The sequence below is a fragment of the Ursus maritimus genome, unplaced genomic scaffold, assembly GCF_017311325.1.
Source record: "Ursus maritimus isolate PB19 unplaced genomic scaffold, ASM1731132v1 scaffold_20, whole genome shotgun sequence".
Taxonomy (NCBI): Eukaryota; Metazoa; Chordata; class Mammalia; order Carnivora; family Ursidae; genus Ursus; species Ursus maritimus.
The window spans coordinates 49,004,287-49,026,209 of NW_024424453.1; the positions used below are offsets into that span (position 1 = coordinate 49,004,287).

General features: G+C 42.2%; 1 protein-coding gene across 1 annotated transcript in view; it reads right to left on the reverse strand.

The window, feature by feature from the left end:
- Positions 1-1,995: 1,995 nt before the first annotated feature.
- ENTPD3 (ectonucleoside triphosphate diphosphohydrolase 3) overlaps positions 1,996-21,923 on the reverse strand; it is a 33,317-nt gene continuing 13,389 nt past the window's right edge. The window contains exons 5-11 of the mRNA XM_040636933.1: positions 15,908-16,058; positions 13,599-13,758; positions 12,423-12,656; positions 6,518-6,790; positions 6,236-6,346; positions 5,715-5,852; positions 1,996-3,259 (exon numbers count right to left, since the gene is read on the reverse strand). Of these exons, the coding sequence (XP_040492867.1) occupies positions 3,023-3,259; positions 5,715-5,852; positions 6,236-6,346; positions 6,518-6,790; positions 12,423-12,656; positions 13,599-13,758; positions 15,908-16,058 (1,304 nt within the window). The 3' untranslated portion in view covers positions 1,996-3,022. The remainder of the gene's footprint in view (positions 3,260-5,714; positions 5,853-6,235; positions 6,347-6,517; positions 6,791-12,422; positions 12,657-13,598; positions 13,759-15,907; positions 16,059-21,923) is intronic.

Consider the following 21,923-nt stretch of genomic DNA (forward strand, 5'->3'; position numbering starts at 1 on the left):
CTGCTCTGACATGACACCTCTGTCATAAATCAATCGTCTGTATATGAATGAGTATGTTGGACTACAACATTCTAAAGCCAAACTCCTATCTGCCGTGTGATACTGCCTTTTCCTGTGACAGGAAATGTGGCAGACATAACGGACTTTAGATTTAACTAGACCAGAATCTCAACTCACAGTTTCCACCTCCAAAAACGCTTACTAGCTGGGTGATGCTGGCATGTTATTTTATCTCTGAGCCCATGCCTTTCCTGCATGGTCATTGTAAGGAATAGACACAATTTTTGATACCTAATCACCTTTATTTTTACTCATATTTCAAATGTAAGTGCTTGTTTTGGTTGGAGTCTTGGGGCCTGGGTTCTGTAGTATTAATTTTCTATTGTCTGTGTAACAAATTGCCATAAACTTAGTGGCCTCAAGCAACACCCATGTATTACGTTCCAGTTCTATAAGTCAGATATCTGGGTGGGCTCAACTGGGTTCTCTGCTTAGATCTCAAAAGGCAGAAATCGATGTGCTTAATCTGGTGGAGCTCTTAACTGGAAGTTCTGGGGAACTATGCTTTCAAGTTTATGTAAGTTGCTGGCAGAACATAGTTGCTTGCAGTTGTAGGACTGAGGCCCCTGTTTTGTTGCAGGCTGTCAGCCAAGGGTTGCTGTTAGTTCCTAGATGCTGCTCTCGGATTCTCTCTTGCCTGGCCTCCTCCATCTTCAAGTTAGCAACAGCACTGCAAATCCTTCTCATGCTTTGAATCTCTCTGACTTCTGGAGCAAACACTCTGCCTTTAAAGAGTTCACGTGAGGAGAAAAAGCCTACCTGGATAATCTCTCCCTTTTAAGGTCAACTGATTAGTGATTACACTTGCAAATCCCTTTTGCCATGTAACAACATACTTTCCCCGAGTAACACTAGGAGGCAAGGTGACAGGGACCATGTTGGACTCCGGCTTACCATAGTCTTACTAGATATGTTACTTGGACTGCAGATTTCATGATGGTCCATTTGGTAAGAATTCTTTGATGTATATGTTAGAGAACCCAAAATACTTCATCAGCTTATTCCAAATTCCCAAATCAGCTAGAAACACTGACTATGACTTGCCTTCATGGAATCTTGGCCCTCTTTCCTGCACAGACATATCCGTTTTTTCATGCAAACTCTTGGTGATTTGGATGCTATTTTTATCTGATATCTCCATACTTTATTGCCCACCCTTCTGTCCTTTATGAAAATAACATCAATCAACAAGTAGGTTGAGTATATTATATTTACAGCACTTATCCAAATCCAAGATCACACCTGGCAAGGTGTTAGGTCCACAGTAGGTATTTCTTAGAATTTTGTTGAATGAATGAGTGATGAATGGGATTCAAAAGGGATTTGCCCTTAAGTAGCCTACTGTCTATTTTAGAAATAAGCCATATGCACACACAAGATAAATAATATAAGAATTTACCTAACTAGTATGTATATATGTATTCCTAACTAGTTTTTAAAAAGTGGTCCAGTAGATCATAGTGTGTGTGTGTGTGTGTGTGTGTGTGTGTGTGTGTGTGTGTTGTGTGTAAGGAAAGCTTTGTGGAAGAAGCAGAGCTAAATTAGGCCCTCAGAAATATGCGTTATATGGATGTTTGGGAGGATGACCAAAGGCAGGGTAGGAAGAATTGTGGGAGCAAAGGTACGTTTTGGGAAGGGAGTAGCCATTCTGGGTGGGAATCAAGATCTGAGTGGCAGGTTGTAGCCTCACAGAAGTTTTGAATGTCAAAGAAGATACAGAAATGTTTGATTCAGTTATCTCAAGGAGCCAAAGTTTTATCAAAGTGAAGTGCTTTGACTTCTCTGGAATAAAGGTGATGTTAATGCATAATTTTCTTAGTTCACTAGGAAAGATTTCCTAAGGAATTTTTCCTCATTTTAAGAACTTCCTCTCTTAAATATTACCTTGGGTCCTTAGGAGAAAAAGTACTGTTTGCAAGGTAACAAACACACACATTTCAAGTCAAAACAAGAGTCCTTTATTCCATATTCAGGTAACCAACAACAATCTGAAATAATGCTGATTTTTAGTTTGTCACCATTGGACTTGCTGGAGCTCTTTCTCATCCTATGAGGAAAGTGGTAAGCAAGGCTATCTCAGGACAGCATCAAGTACACTTGTGGGAACAGTGGGCGAAACATACACACCACGCTGTCAGTGGAGAAACAGCCCTAAGCAAAAGCCTAGCAAAGGCAAAAAGATCTGTTATGTGATGGCCTCACCAGGAGTAAATGTTTTATAGGAGGACCCCGCCACGTGAAGGGCAGGCGAGAATGAAGACATACGCACAGGCTGCAATCTACCGACTAGTAGGCTGAGTGGGAATCCCACTCTGGAAATGGACTGCAGTTTCCGGGGAGATTTTCTGTATGTCTCTGTCCTTCAGGTTCTGCCCTATGACAGAGCCTGGCCATGGCCACTGTCCTTGGGGTAAAGGAATCTTCTCCCCCAGATACTGTATTCTACTAGTCTGAGGGAGCTCAATGTTTATGGGATTGCCAAGTCTTAGTTAAGAATCAATCGGAGAAAGCCATAATGCAACATATCTAAAACTGTGTTAAATGCTTAATGGGCGCCTGCCAGCTTCCAAACTTGCCAGGAGGCATACTGCGTTTCTGAGGAAGAAAAAATGCAAACTGAGCCCTGAGGAGGTCAACTCTTCAACATCAAAATGTCATATTCTCAACTTGATGTTCCTCTAGGGCACTTGGAATAAAGAGCCTGACATTGATGGCTTATCTCTCCTCAGTTCCCCAATAGGTCAGCGAGTGGGTGGTAGGGTCTTTGGAGGAGCAACGTACCCAGAATGGTTGGGGTACTCCCCAAGAGGTGCTTTGGCATAAATCAGTCTCGGAGAGGCACATGACCTACGTATTTGACTTTAGTTGCATTTCCTGAAGATGGACATTTCGCTTGCATTGTCCGGTGCTCTGCAGGCTGGTTCTGGGCAGCCCTCAGGCTCCAGGAGCTGCTTCACAAGGCTCACTCAGAATCCACTGTGTGGTCGAAGGCATGCTGGGAGCGCCTCTGCTTCCTGGATGAAGCATACAGGTACAAAAGAAATGCCAGACACAGCAAGGCTACTGCTGTGAAGAAGGCAAGGATGCCCATAAAGGCAGGTGGGTCCATGGGCAGGCGGATCAGGCGGCTTTCAGCTGGGATCTGGTTGGTCAGGCTGAGCATGTAGCCCAGAGACCAGGCTATGCTGCTGTTCCCCACCTGTATGGTAGAAAGATGGTTTAGTTCTCAGGGTAGGGTTCAAGGCAGGAATTACACACATACACACTGTCATCCTCATGAAACACCCACCAGAAACTGCGGCCTAAGGTCAAAGGACCTTCCCAAGTTCAGACACTGCAGAGACTGGGCTAGAATCCAGGTCACTGAGACCACAAAGCCTCGAGGGCCCAACCCTTAGCACTTTGGAGAAAACCGTCCTCACAGCCTCGTCACTGGGATGATGACACAGTTAACAACAGTGGGAGTTTTTCTACTGTCCGGTACAGAAGTGTCTGTGGCTAAAAAAAAGAGGGTAACGAGCAGTTTACTGAATCCAGGATCAGTTTCTAAGCACTGGGGGTCAGTCTAAATAGGAAATAGACTTTGTCAATTTCTTACGTTAGTTCCATCATTTTTTTGTTTCCATGTTTTTAGGCTGTTTTATTAGATACAAAAAAAGTTTCAAATCTGTAATTTTCAGAAGGAACTCTATATCATTATGTTGCAATCCTCTGTATCTTGAATGATCCTCCTTATTTTAAAGACTATTTGGTCAGATATTAAATAGCTGTACTGAAATTTTTAGAAATTAGCTATACTGTTTTCTTTTGGGTAGTATTTGCCTGATAGTCGAATTTTTTTATTTTTTATTGTATTTTTATTTTATTTTTTTTTAAAGATTTTGTTTATTTATTTGACAGAGAGCAAGAGAGCACAAGCAGGGGGAGCGGGAGAGGGAGAAGCAGGTTTCCCACCGAGCAGAGAGCCTGATGTGGGGCTCGATTCTAAGACCCTGGATCATGACCTGAGCCAAAGGCAGATGCTTAACTGACTGATCCATCCAGGTGTCCCTAAATTTTTTTTTTTAATTTTCAAACTTTCCATGTCCTTTTGCTTAACACCTAAGGGTTTCTCTTACAAACAACATGTGCTTGATTTTTAATAATCCAATCTGACAATATCTGTCTTCTAACTGGTAGGTTTAGTCCATTTATGATTATTGTGATTATTGATGTATTTGGACTACTTCTTTCTAATATCTTAGTTTAAAATTTTCAATTAGTGCTATTTTCCTCTTTCTATATTTTTTCCTTTCTTGCCTTAAAAATGATATGTAAATAAATTCTGCCTTTACAGGATGAGAATTTTAGGCCACTCTTACGACCCTTGCCCTGCTCTCTTCACACTGGATATTAGCTATATTTGAATTTTGGGTTGTTATGGATGGACTCTTACTTTTCTTTGGTGTAAGTTTTCTTTTTTCTTTTTTTAAATATACATTTTAAGCCACCACATCATTTATTCTTCCTGCCTGTATTTTTATAACATTTCCTATTTCTCTTTTTATTTGATTTTTTCCTCCAAAAATATTTTTGACGTCTTTGTGTAGGAAATCTTCTAAGTCTTTTTATGCCTTCATGTTTGAATACTAATTTGGCTGTATAAAAACATCTTTATGAATAAAGGAAAGGGATTTGAAAGCTGGAATTCTGTATCCATCCAAACTGGTATCCAAGGGGACATTGCTTTCTCATAATGTACTTTCCTGCTAATTAGATTCATTAGAAGCAAAGCTTAGAGAGTGCATGCCACCAAGAGTCTTTATATGTCTCCAGAAAGCCTCATCTTTTTGTAGATGACTCAATTTTATTTATGCAGAAGTAGACAGTCACAGGCCTAATGCTGGCTATTGATCGTTTTAATCTAATTATTGCTAAAGCTAATATCAAACAGACTGACTCCAGGCTTTATATCAGCTATTCCTGAAATGAGAAAATTCTCCCCGAACCTGGGGAACACAGTGCTGGGTGAACATATCAGCGAGGCTGAGTCCTGCCTGGAAACAAGGTCTGGAGGGTGACAAGCCAAACAGCCACCTGGTGATAGCTGGGATTCCAGCTTCAGGCCATCCTGGACACTCGACAGAAAATACAGGGACCTCAGGCACATTCCAAGAGAAGTTCTTCCTTCGTGCTGCTGTAAATCCCTAATACTCTCTGTCACCCTGACATCTGTGTAAAATGGAGAGCAGGTAGTTACTAGCCTCTTAAAGAATCACTGCTCTATTTTAAGCTTCTTTTCTGGATAAAAAGTCTGATCCTTAAAATATTTATTTATACACTCAACAAACATTTAGTAAACACCTTCTAGGTTCTCGTTCCTGTGCTGAATGCTAGGAATGTGAAGATAATGAAGCAGGTCCTGTGCTCGCAGAGCTCAGGGTCTGTGAGCTCTTGGCCTCTGATCCCTCACCCATGTGGAAGGTTCTCCAGTGACACCTCCTCTCAATTCTCCACCATCTTTTCTGGAAAGCTCACAAGGGATTAAAGTCTCTTCAGCTTCCCCTCAGCAAACTGAAATCACCAAAACCCTCTTAACATCTACATTTCTTCCGCATCTATATACATAAAGCTTTTGAGAGGAAGAGTAGAAAACAACCTGTGCCTTGACTTACTTCTTTTTTAAAATGTATTTGGGGCCAGGTCTCCTCGGTGAATCTGTATCCATTCACGAGCAAGTGGTAGATATAGTGGGCTGAGAAGCAGTAGGAACGGGCATACACCTCATCGAACCTGGGGAGCAGCAGCGGGAGCTGAAGAGGAGGTTCCAAACAGATGAGGCAGGCACGTTTGAAAATGCATGTTTCAGAACACATTTTAAAGAATCTCATCACCTAGAATTTCATAATACCATCACCATAAAATAATCCAATTGTATCATATCATAATGAAAATACCCCTATGCAGTATGGGGTATACCACATGCTGTTGTAACCATTGTGCCTATGGTCAGATCATTGATCCACAATGCAGGTATGAGGTAGGCTCCCTTATTACCCCATTTAGTGGATGTGTGGAAAGGAGAAAGGCGTAAAGTACAAACTCGGAACACTGGCACACATGCAAACAAATGGAATATACTCGGCTCTGCTCACTGTTTTGTACGGATGCTGCCCCTTTTCCTTTAAATACTGACCTGACTCCAGCTCTCTGAGCAGAAATCCCAGGTGCTTGAGTTGAAGGCATTCAGGGAAAAACTCCCTGAAAGATTGAAAGCACTGGCAGTGTAGTAGAATCCTGCAAAGGCCTGGAAGGGGGTCACGGAGAAGGAAGTCAGTTCTCAGAACAGGATCTATTATGGAGCTTTCAGGGGGGGAACAAGGAAGTGGGAAAACAGGGCAACAGAAGAGAAACAGAAAGGTGAGAGCTACATCTTCACGGGGGAACAAGGGAATTTTTTGGTGGTTTTTGCTCTTACCACAAATGCCCCTTTAACTTTTGGCTGATAAACCCCATCAAAGGAACAGGCTTCTTGGTCATGGCAAGCTTTGAAGTCAAACAGGAAAGCCACCTTTTCCCTACACACTGATGGGTCCCCAGTTCCTTCAAAAGTGATGATGTCATCAGGGTCATAATTTACAGGCCTCAGGTCTGCTGTGCACAGGCTGTCAAATATGTAGCCCCCAGTGAGGGTGGTGACATAATTCCGCGGGTAACAAGGGTTGATGATATTGGTTTTGATGGGAGAATTCTGTAGGTACAAGAGGGAGGTGTCAGAAACCACTCTTTTGTGGAGGGCAGAAGTGTTTCCCTCTTGCAAATCCTCACTATTGCTACCCTCCCGTGCCAAGAGAGACATGGATGGAAAACGTGCCATTTTTGTGTAGGGTGCACTTGAAGGCAACTCCCAGGTTGTCTTGAGAACTCCAGTGGGGGTGGGTGAACAGTTATCCTGCACCAGGCATGATGCCAGGCTCTCACTCACATTATCTGACCCACCCCTTAAGACAGTCCAGGGAAGCAGGTTTTATGAAATCCATTTGGATGGGAAAACAAGGTATGTTTAGATTAACTGATCATTTTGAATAGAACATTACCTAGCCACCTAACAAAGTAATCCAAAAGGTTACAAATAAATATATTATGAAAATTAAGGTTCCCTCCCAACTACTTCTAGAAGCAACCACTATTGCCAGTTTTTGTAATTTCCTGCCGGAGATACTTCTTGCATGCCTATGCAAATATCTTTTCTTCTCCTCCCTCTTCCTTTTTCTAAAAACTATACATGGTAGTACTCTATGCACAGTTATGTCCCTTGCTTTTCTTACTTCAAAATATACCTTTCACATCTTTCCCATTGTACACAGAGAATGGCCTCTTCTTTTTAGTAGCTGCATAGCACTCCACTGTACAAATAACTTATACAGGAGATTCCTTAGATAAGGAATATGAATATGAATATTAAGATGGTTTCCAATCATTCTGCCATTATAAACAATGCTGCAGCAAATATCCTTGTTACATATAAATCTTTGATCCATTTGTAATTTATTTGGTGTAAAGATTGTAGTAGAGAACCTGACTTTACTTTTTTCAAATGACTATCCAATATTTTATCTACTGGTGAAAAATATTCTTCTCATGCTAAATTCCAAAGTGTGTTTGATTCTATTTATGGACCCCCTTTTCTAAGGAATTGGATTTGAACACTGTCCAATTTCAAAGGCACCGAAGTATCTCCTGCCATAAAGTCTTGACTCAGACAATATTTATTCTAACTTTTCCAATTTACTGATGTAGGAAATTGAGATACACAACAAAGTAATGCAATCATTTAACAAAGGCCAGTGACAGGACTCCACACATAAGCCTACAGAAATCCAATACTCATCCAATGTAACTCTAATGAGTGTCTTCCAGAAGATCTTAATATAACTGAGTCTTTGGAGGGAGCAAACAGGCTCCTTTCTGCTTCAGTGGTATGAGAAAAATCCATGATTTTCAAAAAATTGTTATGTCTAATTTGTAACATGTCACACAGGGTCACCCTATGGCTGAAATATTGGTTTAAAGGAGGAAAAAAAAAGAAATGAATCAACTGGTTATTTAATTTCCCCCTCCAAATCTGATATACTTTTTAAGTAATTAAAATGAAATAAATTATTTCTGGCTTGGCCTGGAGAAGAAGCAAGATAATACCAATTATTTCTGACTTGGGACATAGAGGAAGCTCAGTAAAGATGATTTCTTTAAAAAAAAAGATTCTATTTATTTATTTGAGAGCAAGAGAGTGTGTGGGTGAGCATGACGGTGGGGGGGTGCGACAAAGGGAGAAGCAGGCCACGGAGCAGAGAGCCCAACTTGGGTTCATGATCCCATCCTGGGATCATGACCTGAGCCGAAAGCAGATGCCTAACTGACTGGCTACCCAGGCGACCCTAAAGATTATTTCTATGCTCTTTTTGGAGTTTGAGTAATTGTGATGGCATTCTTCAAATGTAATTTGCTGATGGTCCAAGTTGCTCAGGCCCTCAACATTCAACAAATCTCCCCTGAACTTACTGTTTGCACGGCACTGGCCCTAAAAGGTCAACCACTGGGCTTGAGAACACAAAAGTCCACTGGAAAACTGCAGCATAACTTGGTCTTAGAGTAAATCTCATCAAAAATGGAAAATAGTGATAGGAACTATCCTTAATAGTGATGGGAACTATTAAAAGAACACACCAGGAAACTACTTTAAAAGGAAGGTACAGGACCGCTAATGAAAACTATGTCTTACTGAAGGATACAAACCAAGAACTAAATAATTGGAAGGATATTTTATAATTCTGTACAGGAATTCATAATATCATCGATAAGCCAATTTTTTACCAAATTAATTTTCAGTCAATGCAACAGCAATCATAATCTCAATGAAAAAAAATTTCCTTTCTATTACTACTTAAAATGATTTTGAAGTTCAGAATAAATGTCTGAGACTAGAAAAACAAACTACTGCAACTAGAATAGTTGGTTCAAGAATTGAAAAATGGATGAATAGAAGAGGAAATCCAGAAACAGAGTCTCCTTATCCAAGGACTTACTAGTGGAATGCCTTAGAATCCCTGAAATTATCAGAATGCAAAAAGTCATCACAACTTCGTTGATGGGAATCTAGATGGTTTTTAATTTTGTTGGAAGACTGCCTATTTGCCCAATTATATAAAAAATACACCTATCTTTCGATTCTATCCTACAGAAGCAAAATCACTAATTCATAAGGTTATATGCACAAGAGGCTTTATTGGATTATTATTGCTGCAAAAATAGGACAGCCTGGTGTCCATCAAGATAGGAACAGTTGGGGCGCCTGGGTGGCGCAGTCGTTAAGCGTCTGCCTTCGGCTCAGGGCGTGATCCCGGCGTTATGGGATCGAGCCCCACATCAGGCTTCTCTGCTGGGAGCCTGCTTCTTCCTCTCCCACTCCCCCTGCTTGTGTTCCCTCTCTCACTGGCTGTCTCTGTCAAATAAATAAATAAATAAAATCTTTTTTTTTTTTAAAAAGGATAGGAACAGTTGACAAATTGTGAAGTACTAAAGGGTAAAAAAAATAAGTTAGGGGGCGCCTGGGTGGCGCAGTCGTTAAGCGTCTGCCTTCGGCTCAGGGCGTGATCCAGGCGTTCTGGGATCGAGCCCCACATCAGGCTCCTCTGCTAGGAGTCTGCTTCTTCAACTCCCACTCCCCCTGGTTGTGTTGCCTCTCTCGCTGGCTGTCTCTGTCAAATAAATAAATAAAATCTTAAAAAAAAAAGTTAGATTTTGATCTGGAAAGTCAAGAGCATGATGTATCAAGCTGTGAACAGTGAAGACATTTGATGAATAGGATTGGAAAGAGATTCTTTCATTTATACTTTAATACGTTTTTTTGCATAGTTTGACATTTTTACAATAAAAATGTACTTTCTTTTATAACAAAATGAGCAATACAGTTTTTCTTTTTAAATAATGGTACTTGGAATATTATGTGTCCATAAAAATAATAATTTGAAAGGATATTGAACAACACAGGAAACTGCTCATGATATATTGTTAGGTTAAAGAAAAAGCTGGATATAAAACTATATATACCATATGAAGCCAAATTTGTAAATACACATATTTGCACCTGAAAAAAAAAAACTGGAAGCAAATGCAACAGTATGTTTAAGGTGGTTAATTCTAGGGTTTTTTTGTTTTGTTTTATTATTTATATTTTTTATGTCTACTTTTCTAAATTTTTTTGTTCAATGTGTCTTACTTTAAAAACAAAAGAAAGAACTTTCTTAAAGAGAGGAATAAGGACAGTGAATGCACGTCCCTAGCATCCAACAGGCTGAGACTCCAGCCCTGGGGCAACTGGAGGCTTGTTCATAAGAAAACAGTTTGCAAGGCTTATATTCAGGTATTGTTCTCAGATGAGGAAACCAGACCTAGACTGGTGGAATTTACTCAGCCAGTGTTCGTGATGCAGTCACCTTTGTGAACCTTCTAAGTCGGGGCTTGGCAACACGTATTTGGCACATGAAAGTACTGGTCAGGCAGGTCTGGACGTGCGTTTGTCGGTGATCCTTGGCACACCTGGATCCTTCCCTTACCTGAGTCAGAAAGCTTTGAGGGCAGAGCCACCCTCTCAGGCATCCAGAGATTACCAGGCAAATTGGAGAGCTTGCCCCTGTTCTCTGAGCTGACTGGCCACAGTAGAGGCTGGGGTCTCCCCCTTCTGTCCCCAGGCCTGGGCTCACACCTTGAGACCTACATGTTCAAACCCAAATGAGACCTCAGACAGGTGGAGTATTTGTTTCTCTACCATAGATTCTTGGATAGTCATTCTTTAATAAACATTATAAAAATAAAAATCACACACACAAACATTCCCCAGGGCCAGCCAAATTTAAGAGGTTAGCTTCTCTGACCTTCACTCACCCTGTGAAAAGGGTGATTTCACCTGCTCCTTTCTCCTGTTTCAAGTTCAGAGGAGACCCTGACCTCCATCCTGTCAGGACTAGAGCTGGAGTGGGGGCATTAAGCATTGCTAGAAATAAAAAGAGATGAAGAAAAGAGGTGTTTCGAGAACTTCTGTCCTGGAAAGAAGCATGTTGGCTGATGTACGTTAGTGAGCATGTGGGGAGGAGTGGTGCTTAGTGGAGGGTTCCCTGTGGGGTTTGGTTTGGCCAAGTGGGGGTGGTGTGAGTCTGGGGTGGGTATTGGGTCTCTTGAGCTCCAAAGGCTGCCTGCAGGGTCCCCCACTCTGTCCTTCCCAGGCATTGCTCAGCCTCTCCCAACAATGCCTGCCTGAGGCTCCAACCTTTCCTGTGAGGCTCAAAGAGATCTGGGGAGCAGGCCAGATCTGGAGGATGAATTCTCACACCTGCATGACTACTCGGTAAATGCAGGGGTCTGAAGATGTCCCTTTTGCTGATGGCACTTTGGTGAGCCAGACTATTTTTCCCACTGGCTAGTGGCTGGGGGAATACTACTTCCTTCCTCAATTGCCGAAGTAGGTGTGTGTGTGGGGTTAACCTATGGTGCCGTGTCTACTATGTTCACAGGCCGACCCAGCCCTTGTCCCCTGCCCCTGGTTCTCACCAGAAGTCAGGATCTGTGGCCTCTGGTTGGCCTCATGCCCCTCTAGGAGATCAAAGTCCCTTTCCTTCATCTTCATTTTCCCTTCTCAGCCGTGCATGGCTAAGATGGGTGTCCCCTAAACACTGGAGTTTGGGGTCTAGGGTCTCATCCAGGGAGCCTGTGTTTGCTGACACACAGCACACTAACACTGAGTTGACCTTAGTGACAGCCTTCCAGCTGATGCCTGAACTACCCATCAGTGCCATGGAACAGTTACCATGTGAATTACTGACCAATGTGATGGAATTCTGTTACTCCAAAATCCCACCATGTAAAGGGCATCAAATCTGCCTAATGTAGGCCCCTCTAAAAGGAGGCTGAGCCCAGGGAAGGCTCGGTCCTCTCCCCTGTCAGCAAGTATTTCTCCTGGGACCACTTTTATTATTTTGTCTACACTCAGGGGAGTCACAAAATTCCCAGGTTTATTTAGCTATTGGTTTAAAACAGTTTGTATCCATAAAGAGATCCTAGGTCTTGAATCATTTACAAAGCATCTGGTGTCCTGGAATTTCCCTAGACTTCTGACTCAAATTCACCGGAAGTGGTCAATACAACAGAGAGAGAGAGAGAGAGAGAGCGCTTGGGCCCCCCATGAGTAAACTGGAACGTGCTCTCGTTTCTATCCACATTCTAATTGGAGTGGCAAGGACAGACCCCAGAAACCAAGGCCCCCTCCCCTCAAGTTCCCCAACGGAGTACCTGCTGTCCTCCCTACCACCCCACCCCGGCTTAGGTACCTGAAGGAGTATTGCCAGAAACCTCTTCTCAGCCTCGTTCCGACCGTAGCACTGGAAGCTATGTGTGTAGAGTGTGTACACATAGCCGTACAGGGACACTTTCATGATGCTGCTGGTGTTCAGCCCTACCTTCTCTTCAGCGGCAAAGGATATTTGGGTGGAGGCACCCCCTAAATCCAGGGCGCCTGTGGTCTCCACTCCATTTGGATGCACCCACATATGCCACAGGTTCTTCTGCACAGTGGAAAAAGGAAGCAAGAGAAAAGTCGAGAGGCACCATCTCTGTTTGCCCAGGGCTCTCCACCCATGACCCATCTCTTATTGCTAAGAAGTATGACACAGGGAACCTTCGGGGGTCAAATCTCTCCTTTATTTCAAGGGTGATGAACTCAAGTGCTTTCAGAGGCTGGGCAGGCAACATAAATGAGTGAAGCAGATTAGGTGTAGACAACAGGGAACAGTGGGGACTGTGGCAAATGGGGGACTACATGAGCTACACTCTGTTCCAGTTAGTTGTTGTCATGCAGAATGTGAGTCCATTGTTACCAGTGCTTCCAATTTTTGGGGGGTGTGGGGGTCAGGACAAGCTAGATATGTGGATTTTTATGTGAAATTTCCAACATTTTAATTGTTGACAATTAATTAAAATTTAAGAATATATTTGAGGGGGAACAAAATAGGTCTTGGGCAAGATACAGAGGGTTTATGCCCTCTGTAACATGGTGATTATCTCTCGGAGTTGGCTTTCCTTTGAACAAGGGGCAGGGCATGTGGGGACTGCAGTGTAAGGGACCTGGGGACACAGGATATGTTGGGAAGCCTGAGGGCTCCAGAAATTTCAGAGCACTGTGGGGCTTTGGGAAGGGTTCAGCTACCCTTCAAAAGACCCAGTGGCTTTAGATTTAGATCCTCCCACCTCCAATTTCTTATTGGTTAGTAAAATGATGATACTCCCTCTCTTCTGTGCACTTGGTCCTGCTTATGATGCAATGTTTTTGCCCCAACTATATGTGTCTTTTCTTAGCTATTGTTCCATAGGTGTTTCCTTAATGCTTTATATGATAGGGATGACACCAGACAGATGCCCCTGTCAGCATGCACCTCTACTTTAAGTGGCCACCCACAGGGGATGAGATAAATAGCAAGATTAAAAACCATGCATTTGTTTTCACACACCTCCAGGAAATTTCCCATTAAATAGTTGGCTGTAATCCATCCATATATCCCTTCCTCTTGCCCAGAAATGATTTGAGCACCCCTAAAATCAAAGGGCTGGGACTTGAAGTAGTTTTGGATGCTTGCAATGACTTCATTAGCTGCTGTTTCATTTTGTAACCTATGCAAGGCACAGAACACAAAAGGCTGAGTGCCTGGACAAGAGAGTCTTGAAATAATCTCACTTAGGTGAAAAGGTAAACCTCCCCAGCCCTCTGCTGACAGGGATGATTTTCCAGATGTGTGCAAAATGGCAACCCTTTTGCAAGTTGAAGCCTCCTAGGCAACCGTGAAGGCAGATATACTTGTTACCTGTCAAACTGCCAATCAGAAAAATAGCTTCAAGTAAAAATACCCCTTGTCGTCTCCTCCCTTCTCCCTTACCTGTTCCCATCCCATTCTCTAGCAACCAGCTAATCAAAAGAGCCTCCTGCTTATTCACCAGTGCTCTCAGATCAGCACAAGAAAGGGGATCGGTGAAGCCGTAAGGGTGGCATAAGTAGTCTCCTGGGGGCATCACATAAAGGAGTCCTTATCAGGTTAGAAGGAAGGGGGATCTGAGGAGAAAGGGCGATAGGAAGAGGGTTGAGTTTTCAGCAGTCCCTGCTTTGCTCTTGGGGAGGGCTTCATCATGAGGAGATATCATGGCCATCATGGCCATCATTGGATTGAAATCCATCAGTGAGCTGACCTATGGAAGAGTGTTAACATAGTACTCCTATATTTCCCAATGACATAACATTATAATATTCATTTGCTGCCATTTTACCTTATAGAAGAAGATTCACTTGGGAGATTATTTTCCCTTTCATCCGTGGGTTAAGAAAGCAAGGGGCCCCGGCTCACTCTTGGCTCAAGAAGAAAGAGCCATGTTACAATCTGAAGGTCATACTAATTCAGCAGCAGATTATCACTGCTCGGAAAATAATTCGAGAATTTTCCTTGTTTTATCAGTTCCCATCCCAGAGGATTCTCATTATTGCTTCTTTTTATATTTGACTTTTCTAGCAATTAAGATGTCAGCTAGTTCCTCAGGAGGAATGGATCACCATCAGAAAGTTTTATAAGGAGGAGTTAATATTTAATTTATTCAAATGGGACATTCACTGTGTTCCCAAGTGGTGCACCTCCTATTCCATGGTTTTTGTCATGGGCTATAAATCACAGAGCCCTCTAATTATTCCTCACTGGGAGGACTGGGAGAAAAAGCAATTAAGAAGAATTTGGGTGCTTTGTTTCCGTAAGAAAGAAAAGACAGAAGGAAGGAATTTCTATATCATTTCTATTTCAGGTAAACACAATAATTTTGAAACACACTGCAGATTCCAAGAGGGAGCAAAGAAATCCAACTTTCTCCCACATTCTGCTTGGTCAACCAGGACATAGGAATAGAAACAAGGAGAGAAAAACCACAAGGAAAAGGCCCAATCCAACTGAGGGTACTTCCTGATTTCTTTTAATGATCATGTTTAAGTGGCTCTGTTTGTTTGTTCCTCTGTATCTTCTTCATGCCCACACATATAATTTTATGTTACTGGCACCACAGACAAAGTGGCTTTGAAGCAGGATGAGTGTCATCTTTGGGGGCTAAAAGCTTATTTTCAAAGTTTGGAGTAGCCTCTACCCTGGGTATCAGATTTAAGTTTGATGTTTTAAAAACCATTTTTCTTTTTTTTCCAAGTCAAGGAAATACAATAATAGGAAAAAAAAAAAAGAGAGAGAGAAAGGGCACTCAAAAAGAGTGCGACTGGGATAAAAGTCATGGTTGCAATTTAGAAGGATCTGCTTAATTGAATGAAATGAGCTGTTTGTTTCCTAATAGCTCCAAAGACTTTGGGGTGAAGTGCAGAAATTCCACTATTTTCCAGAAGATTCCAGTGGCATTGTGTACGTGGGTAGAAGCCACATAAATATGGGCTGCACTCAGTGGAGCCGGCTGCACACAGGTATCAAAAGACCAGGCACCCAAAAAGTTTTTACTTGTCTAAAGAACTAGAGGTACACCCATGAGATTTCAGTTACCTTCCTTTCTTCCAGAGTTCTCAGGAAAATCACCAAGGGGGGAGGGAATCCATTTTAGAATGATTTCTTTCTGGGTATTAAAATAAAGCCTGAAATTTTCCCAGCTTTTGAAGCCTAAATTTATGGCAGAATATGGACTTCTTTCTTTCAGATCTGTTCCCAGAAATAGAGTTACATTCTTGGCAGGGTTCAACACAGTCTTGGCTATTTTGATCAGATGGGCTCTTTGGGGCCATTCCAGCCCTTACCTCAGCAAGCGCATCCCAGCCGTGGCCCCCAGGTAAATGTGGGTGGATCTATGGAGATGGGCTGGAATCTGCCCCTTGACTTTTTGCATGCAATCCTCAAAGGCTTTGGGGACATCTTGGGGGTTTTTCCCATAGCTGGAAATCCCAGAGCCTGAAGAGCAAGCAGTCAGCACTTCTTAGCATTCCCAGGAACCAACAAAAGCAGTACAACTTCTAAATAAAAAAACAGATCAGCTTTGGAAATTAATGGGTTTGAGTAGGGTTGAAAATGGGATGAAAACAGGTGGATGTGTTATGTGTTAAGTCCCATGTGGTCACACTGGTGCGTCAACTCCCAAAACATTGAAGGGAGGAATTACAAAAGTGAAAAAATGAGCCAGGATATGATTAAGAAAAAGGTCTCATTATAGAAATTTCAAACATACATAAAAGCAGGGTTAATAGTATAATGAATCCCATTGCACCCATCTCCCAGCTTCCACATGATCAACTCTTGTTTCATCTGCTCTCTCTCCCCACAGAGCAAACTGCAGATATGGTATCATTTCATTCTAAATACTTCAGTCTGTTTCACTAAAAGACAAAAATTCTTTTTTTTTTTGTTTTGTTCAGTAATAATCTTATTGGCTTTTTGCTTCTCTAGTCTCCTTTTACACTACTTGCCTTTGGTAAGTTTACTTCTTTTTCATTTTGTTTTATTTTTTAAAGATTTTGTTTCTACCCCCAATGTGGGGCTTGAACCTACAACCCTGAGATCAAGAGTCGCACACTCCACCAACTGAGCCAGACAGGCGCTCTGGGAAGTTCTTTTTTTTTTCTTTTTTCTTTTTTTTAAAGATTTTATTTATTTATTTTACAGAGATAGAGACAGCCAGCGAGAGAGGGAACACAAGCAGGGGGAGCGGGAGAGGAAGAAGCAGGCTCATAGCGGAGGAGCCTGATGTGGGGCTCGATCCCATAACGACGGGATCACGCCCTGAGCCGAAGGCAGGCGCTTAACCGCTGTGCCACCCAGGCGCCCCTGGGAAGTTCATTTCTTGACAGAACTTCCACCAAATAGATTTAGAGACATAGTGAAAGGTGGAACAGGAAAAATGAAACAAAAACTTAAATCTATGCCCCATGTGTTCAAACACAGAGGGAAAAAAGGAATCTTGTCATGATTTATCTTTAGGAAACATTTTGGTATAACTATATATAATTTAACAAGACGTCATCCTAAACATTAAACATGAAATAATACCCAAACGTCCACATTTATAAATTTCAAGAAGAAGTAACATATCTAGACAGACATATAACCCAAACAAACCCATGACAGAGATCCTCAGTTTGGTCAGAAATCTCCATGAAGCTGAAATGAACCGTCACAGAGGGAACTAAAAGTAGAGTTAGGGAAGAATTTTTTCGAAGAAGCATAACCGCTGCCCTATTATTATTATGCCCATAAAAATTAAAAATAATCCCTTAATAGAACCAAATTTTAGTGAAGGTGCACATTTCCTCCATATTCATATATTTTCCTCCCCCTCCCTCTCTCTGTCTCTCTATCCAGTTTGTTTGAATTAGAGTCCAAATAAATTCTACCCATTGCAGTTGGCTGGTATGTCTCTTAAGTCTCTTTTATCCGTAAGTTCCGTCCTCCCTTTCTATTTTTCCCTTGAGATTAAAAAAAAAAATTCTTTGCAATTTCATTTGTCTTGTAAAGTTTCCTACAGCCCAGAATTTGCTGACTGCATCCCTATGGTTCATGTAACGTGCTGCTGAGCCTCGGCTTTTCCTATAAATTGATAACTGAATGCAGAGGCTCAATCAAATTCAGGTTTGGACTTTTTCGGAAGGAATAATTTATAGGAATTAGTGTGCACTTCCAATACAAGGCACACGCATCTGGCTACTTCTCTTTGTGCTGTGAGCAGGCATCAGAGATCATTGCTTAGACCTGTTAGCCCAGTAGGGTTTGTGAAATGGTGATGTTTTATTTCCATCTTTCTTGCTTCACTTATTACCTAAACGCTTTCATAAGAGGAAAGTTTGTTGGTTACCCTACAGTACAGTTTGTACAGGGAAGGAAGAATAAGTGCTTGAATCTTTCCCCTTCATCAGCTTAAGAAATAGAGATTGCATGTCCCATATCCTCCGAATTTATCCAGTGAGGGATTTTATTGTTTGTTGTGTATCTTGAGGAACATATGAATTTGAAGATATATTTGATGCATTTAGATTCATTGCAGTTATTATTCTTATTGATGGTTGTTGGCCAGTGGAGTTCTCTTCAACATGACCCCTGAGTCCTTTAGATATGATCCCAGAAAACTTTGAGAGCTTCTTTGCTCTCTGATATTAGATGTGTGATCTTATACACTTCTTGCCCCAGCTCTGGAATCAGCCACTTCTCCAAGGAGTCCTGGCTTCTTTTTTTGAGTATGGTATTTAGTGTCTGAAATTTGGAAGCAAGACTCTTCAGAGAATAGACCTAGGAAGAACTTATTTCAAGAGAAAATACATCATGAATTCTTATTGGTACTTCTACTCCAAAACTACAGGTTTTTACTTAAGTTGATCTTTTTTTTTTTTAACTTTCTTTCTTTTTTTTTTTTTAAAGATTTTATTTATTTATTTGACAGAGATAGAGACAGCCAGCGAGAGAGGGAACACAAGCAGGAAGAGCGGGAGAGGAAGAAGCAGGCTCATAGCGGAGGAGCCTGATGTGGGGCTCGATCCCAGAACGCCGGGATCACGCCCTGAGCCGAAGGCAGACGCTTAACCGCTGTGCCACCCAGGCGCCCCTACTTAAGTTGATCTTGACCTTCTCTTTCCTATGCTAAAAAAATCCTGCTTCCCAGCAACTCCAACTGAATAGCTCGCTTGCTTTATTTCACAATCCACTCACAATGGTCTTAGTATGACAATATCAGCACTACCACCAACTGTATGGTTATTGAAAACAGTTTAAGATTTTTTTTTAAGTTCTTTTTTTTTTTCCTTAGGGTATATCCCATTAGGCCTTATGGACCTGATGTACAGCACCCATGAATAAAATTTTCTTGAAACACATATATGTTCATGCTCATTTGTCTGCACGTTGTCTGTGGCTGCTTTTGTGCTAAAGTGACAGAGCTGAATGGTTACAACAGAGACCATATGGCCAACAAGTAACAAATATTTATCATCTAGGTCTTTACAGAAAAAGTTTGCTGTTCCCGGAGTTAGATGATTTATGGGCATCTCCAACTTAATCTGTCCAAAACCAAATTCCTTAATCCCTGCCATGCTCCCAACAGACCCACCTCCAGTGTTCCCGTCTCAGGAAGTGGTACCATCATGCACACAGTTGCTCAGGTCAGAACTGGTGCTCAGGCACCACCAACTTAGACATCTCACAGTGAATCGTTTATAAAATCTTGTTGTTTCTACTTTCAAAACACCTCTCAAATCTGAGCACTCTTTCTCCTCTTCCCCAGAACCATTCTAGATCAGAGTCTCTCAATCTTGGTACCATTGACATTTGGGGCTGGATAATTCTTTGTTGTGGGGCCATCCTGTGCATTGTGCAATGTTTAGCAGCATCCTTGGTCTCTATCACTAGATCCCAGCAGAACCACCAACCCCAGTGGTGACAATCAAAAATGTCCCCAGACATTGTTAAATGTTCCCTGGGGAGCCAAGTCACCCCACACTGACAAGCACAGTCTCAGCCAGACCACCATAATGTCATAACTTTATGGCATCATTACATGCACTGTTCTAATAGCCCTGATTTCCCTGCTTCTGATCTCAGCCTCTGACTACATGTTCCACATCCAAAGCTCTCTGTTAAAAATATGTCATATACATGTTAGTTCCTTGACCAGAATCTCCTAATGGTGTACTCTGAAGGAAATGCATCTGAGTACAAGTCAAACTTCTCACTGCTCTCAAGGCCCTCCGTGAGCTGGCCTTGACCACAGCTCTGGCCTCACTACTCACCTTTCTTCCTCTTCCTCATTCTGCTCCAGCCACACTGGTCCCTTTGCCTTTCCTAGAAAATGCTGAGCAGCTTCCACACCTGGCCTGTCTGCTTGCCAGGCCCTCTGCTCAGCACGTTCTTCCCTCAAAACTGTGTATGGCTCACACTCTCTTTCCACTTTTGCCTCTGCTTAACTATCCCCTCCAAACAGAGCATTATCATTCTCTGCCCACCTACCTCACTTGATTTCTCTTTGCAGTACTTCTCCCTGACATGTTAAATACTCTTTTATGATCTATCTTCTTGATTAGAATGTAAGTTCCACAACAGCAGAGACTTTGTATATTTTACTTTAGAATCCCCAGTGTCAACAACTGGCAAACAGTTGATACCTAATACATAGTTATTAAATAAATGATTACACGAATCAGTCAATGAGATTTTCAAACCAGTGTGCAACTCTATACTAAGGGGATCATGTAGTCCAATCTGATCAGCCAGAGCTGGTCTCCGGAAAGGAACTGGTTAGGAGACTTGTTGGAATGTCAAAACTTGGGGATATCCGATCATGTCACCCGAGACCTATTTGCATAAGGTCCTATAAGCTTCCTAAAGGAAAGACAAGATTGGGCTCACAGGCTCATGGGATCCTGGGATTCACAACCTCAAGAAAGGAGCATTGAAATCGCTATTCCAAACTGGAGAAAGATGGTTGGACAGATGATACAAAACTTACTCGAGGTGGAACAGAAGCAGAAGATATGTACCCAAGCAAAGGATGCTTTCAATACCATACTGGCCTGGTCCCCAGTGCAACTCTTTAAGGTATTTCAATGGATGAGATGGTTACACTTAAGCTCCAATGGAGTTTAAAAAACTTTAACCACCTGTTTAAAGGAAACACATGAATGGTCTTTGTGGGAGGAGGCAGCAGCAGCCATGAACACCGCACACCGTGAAAGAGATGAGGGTCATGTAGGGGCCCAGTGTCCTCCAGGGAATGACTTTACAACATGAAGCCAGAGATCTGGACACCAGCAAGAGGACCAGCAGCTAAGGCAGAATGCAGTGAACTCGGGAAAACAGCAGTAACTGAGGACTGATGAAACTCACCAAGGCCTCTCAACCCCCGCCAAGAAAGAAATTTCCAAGAACCTGCATATCTGGGAAACACTGCTGGGCAAGTTTCATCACTCCCTCAGACTGGCCAAGGCAGGGGAGTCCTAGGAAATTTGCAACTGGGAAACCAGAAGCCCAAATTATCCCTGGAGAAGCCACGTGTCTTCAAGGGGACGGCACTTGCCAAACTTTAACTCTATATTTTGAGCTTTAGTTTGTGGTCTTCTGGTCATTTGGAGTATATATATGGCTCCCTGAGGCTACTGCGATCAAAGGGAAGACCCATTTATGGATGTGGTGTGGGTTCCATGACCCTACCCCTCCCCTAAATCACACCCAGGGTGGCCCAGGGCCCCTTCCCCTGAGAGACTACTTGTGTCCCTCCATGAAGGTCACATCTCCCCCTACAGTCAGAAGATCATCAGGACTGACTTGGCTGAATTGTTCTCTGAGTCTAAAGACAGATCTGGAACAGACTAACTTCTTGGCAAGAATATCCACCAGGAGCTCTGAAGTGTGCTGCCCCATGAATAATAATAGCTCACACTTAATTGAGTACTTAACTGTATGCCATGTATTTGTCACCCCTTTTACATATATTATGTCATTGAATCTTCAAATGATTCTTACGGGATGGGTATTACTATTATTATGCTTATTTTATAGATGAAGAGGTCCAGACACCAAGAGGTTGGAACCTTCCCAGAACTCACACAGGAGGGGTGAGGTGAAGTCTTAATCATTATCCTACACTACTTTCTTGAAGTGGCTGGTCTCACCTTTCTAAATGATCATCCTGCTGCCCTCTTTCATGCTTGAAGGTAAGGAAATGACTCAGAAGTTAGGACAACAGAGATGGGAATCTCTGACTGTGCTTCACACAAGGTTACGGCCACCTGTGCTTGTGAATACCAATGCAAGCAGTACTTAGTAAACATCTAAGTCCCC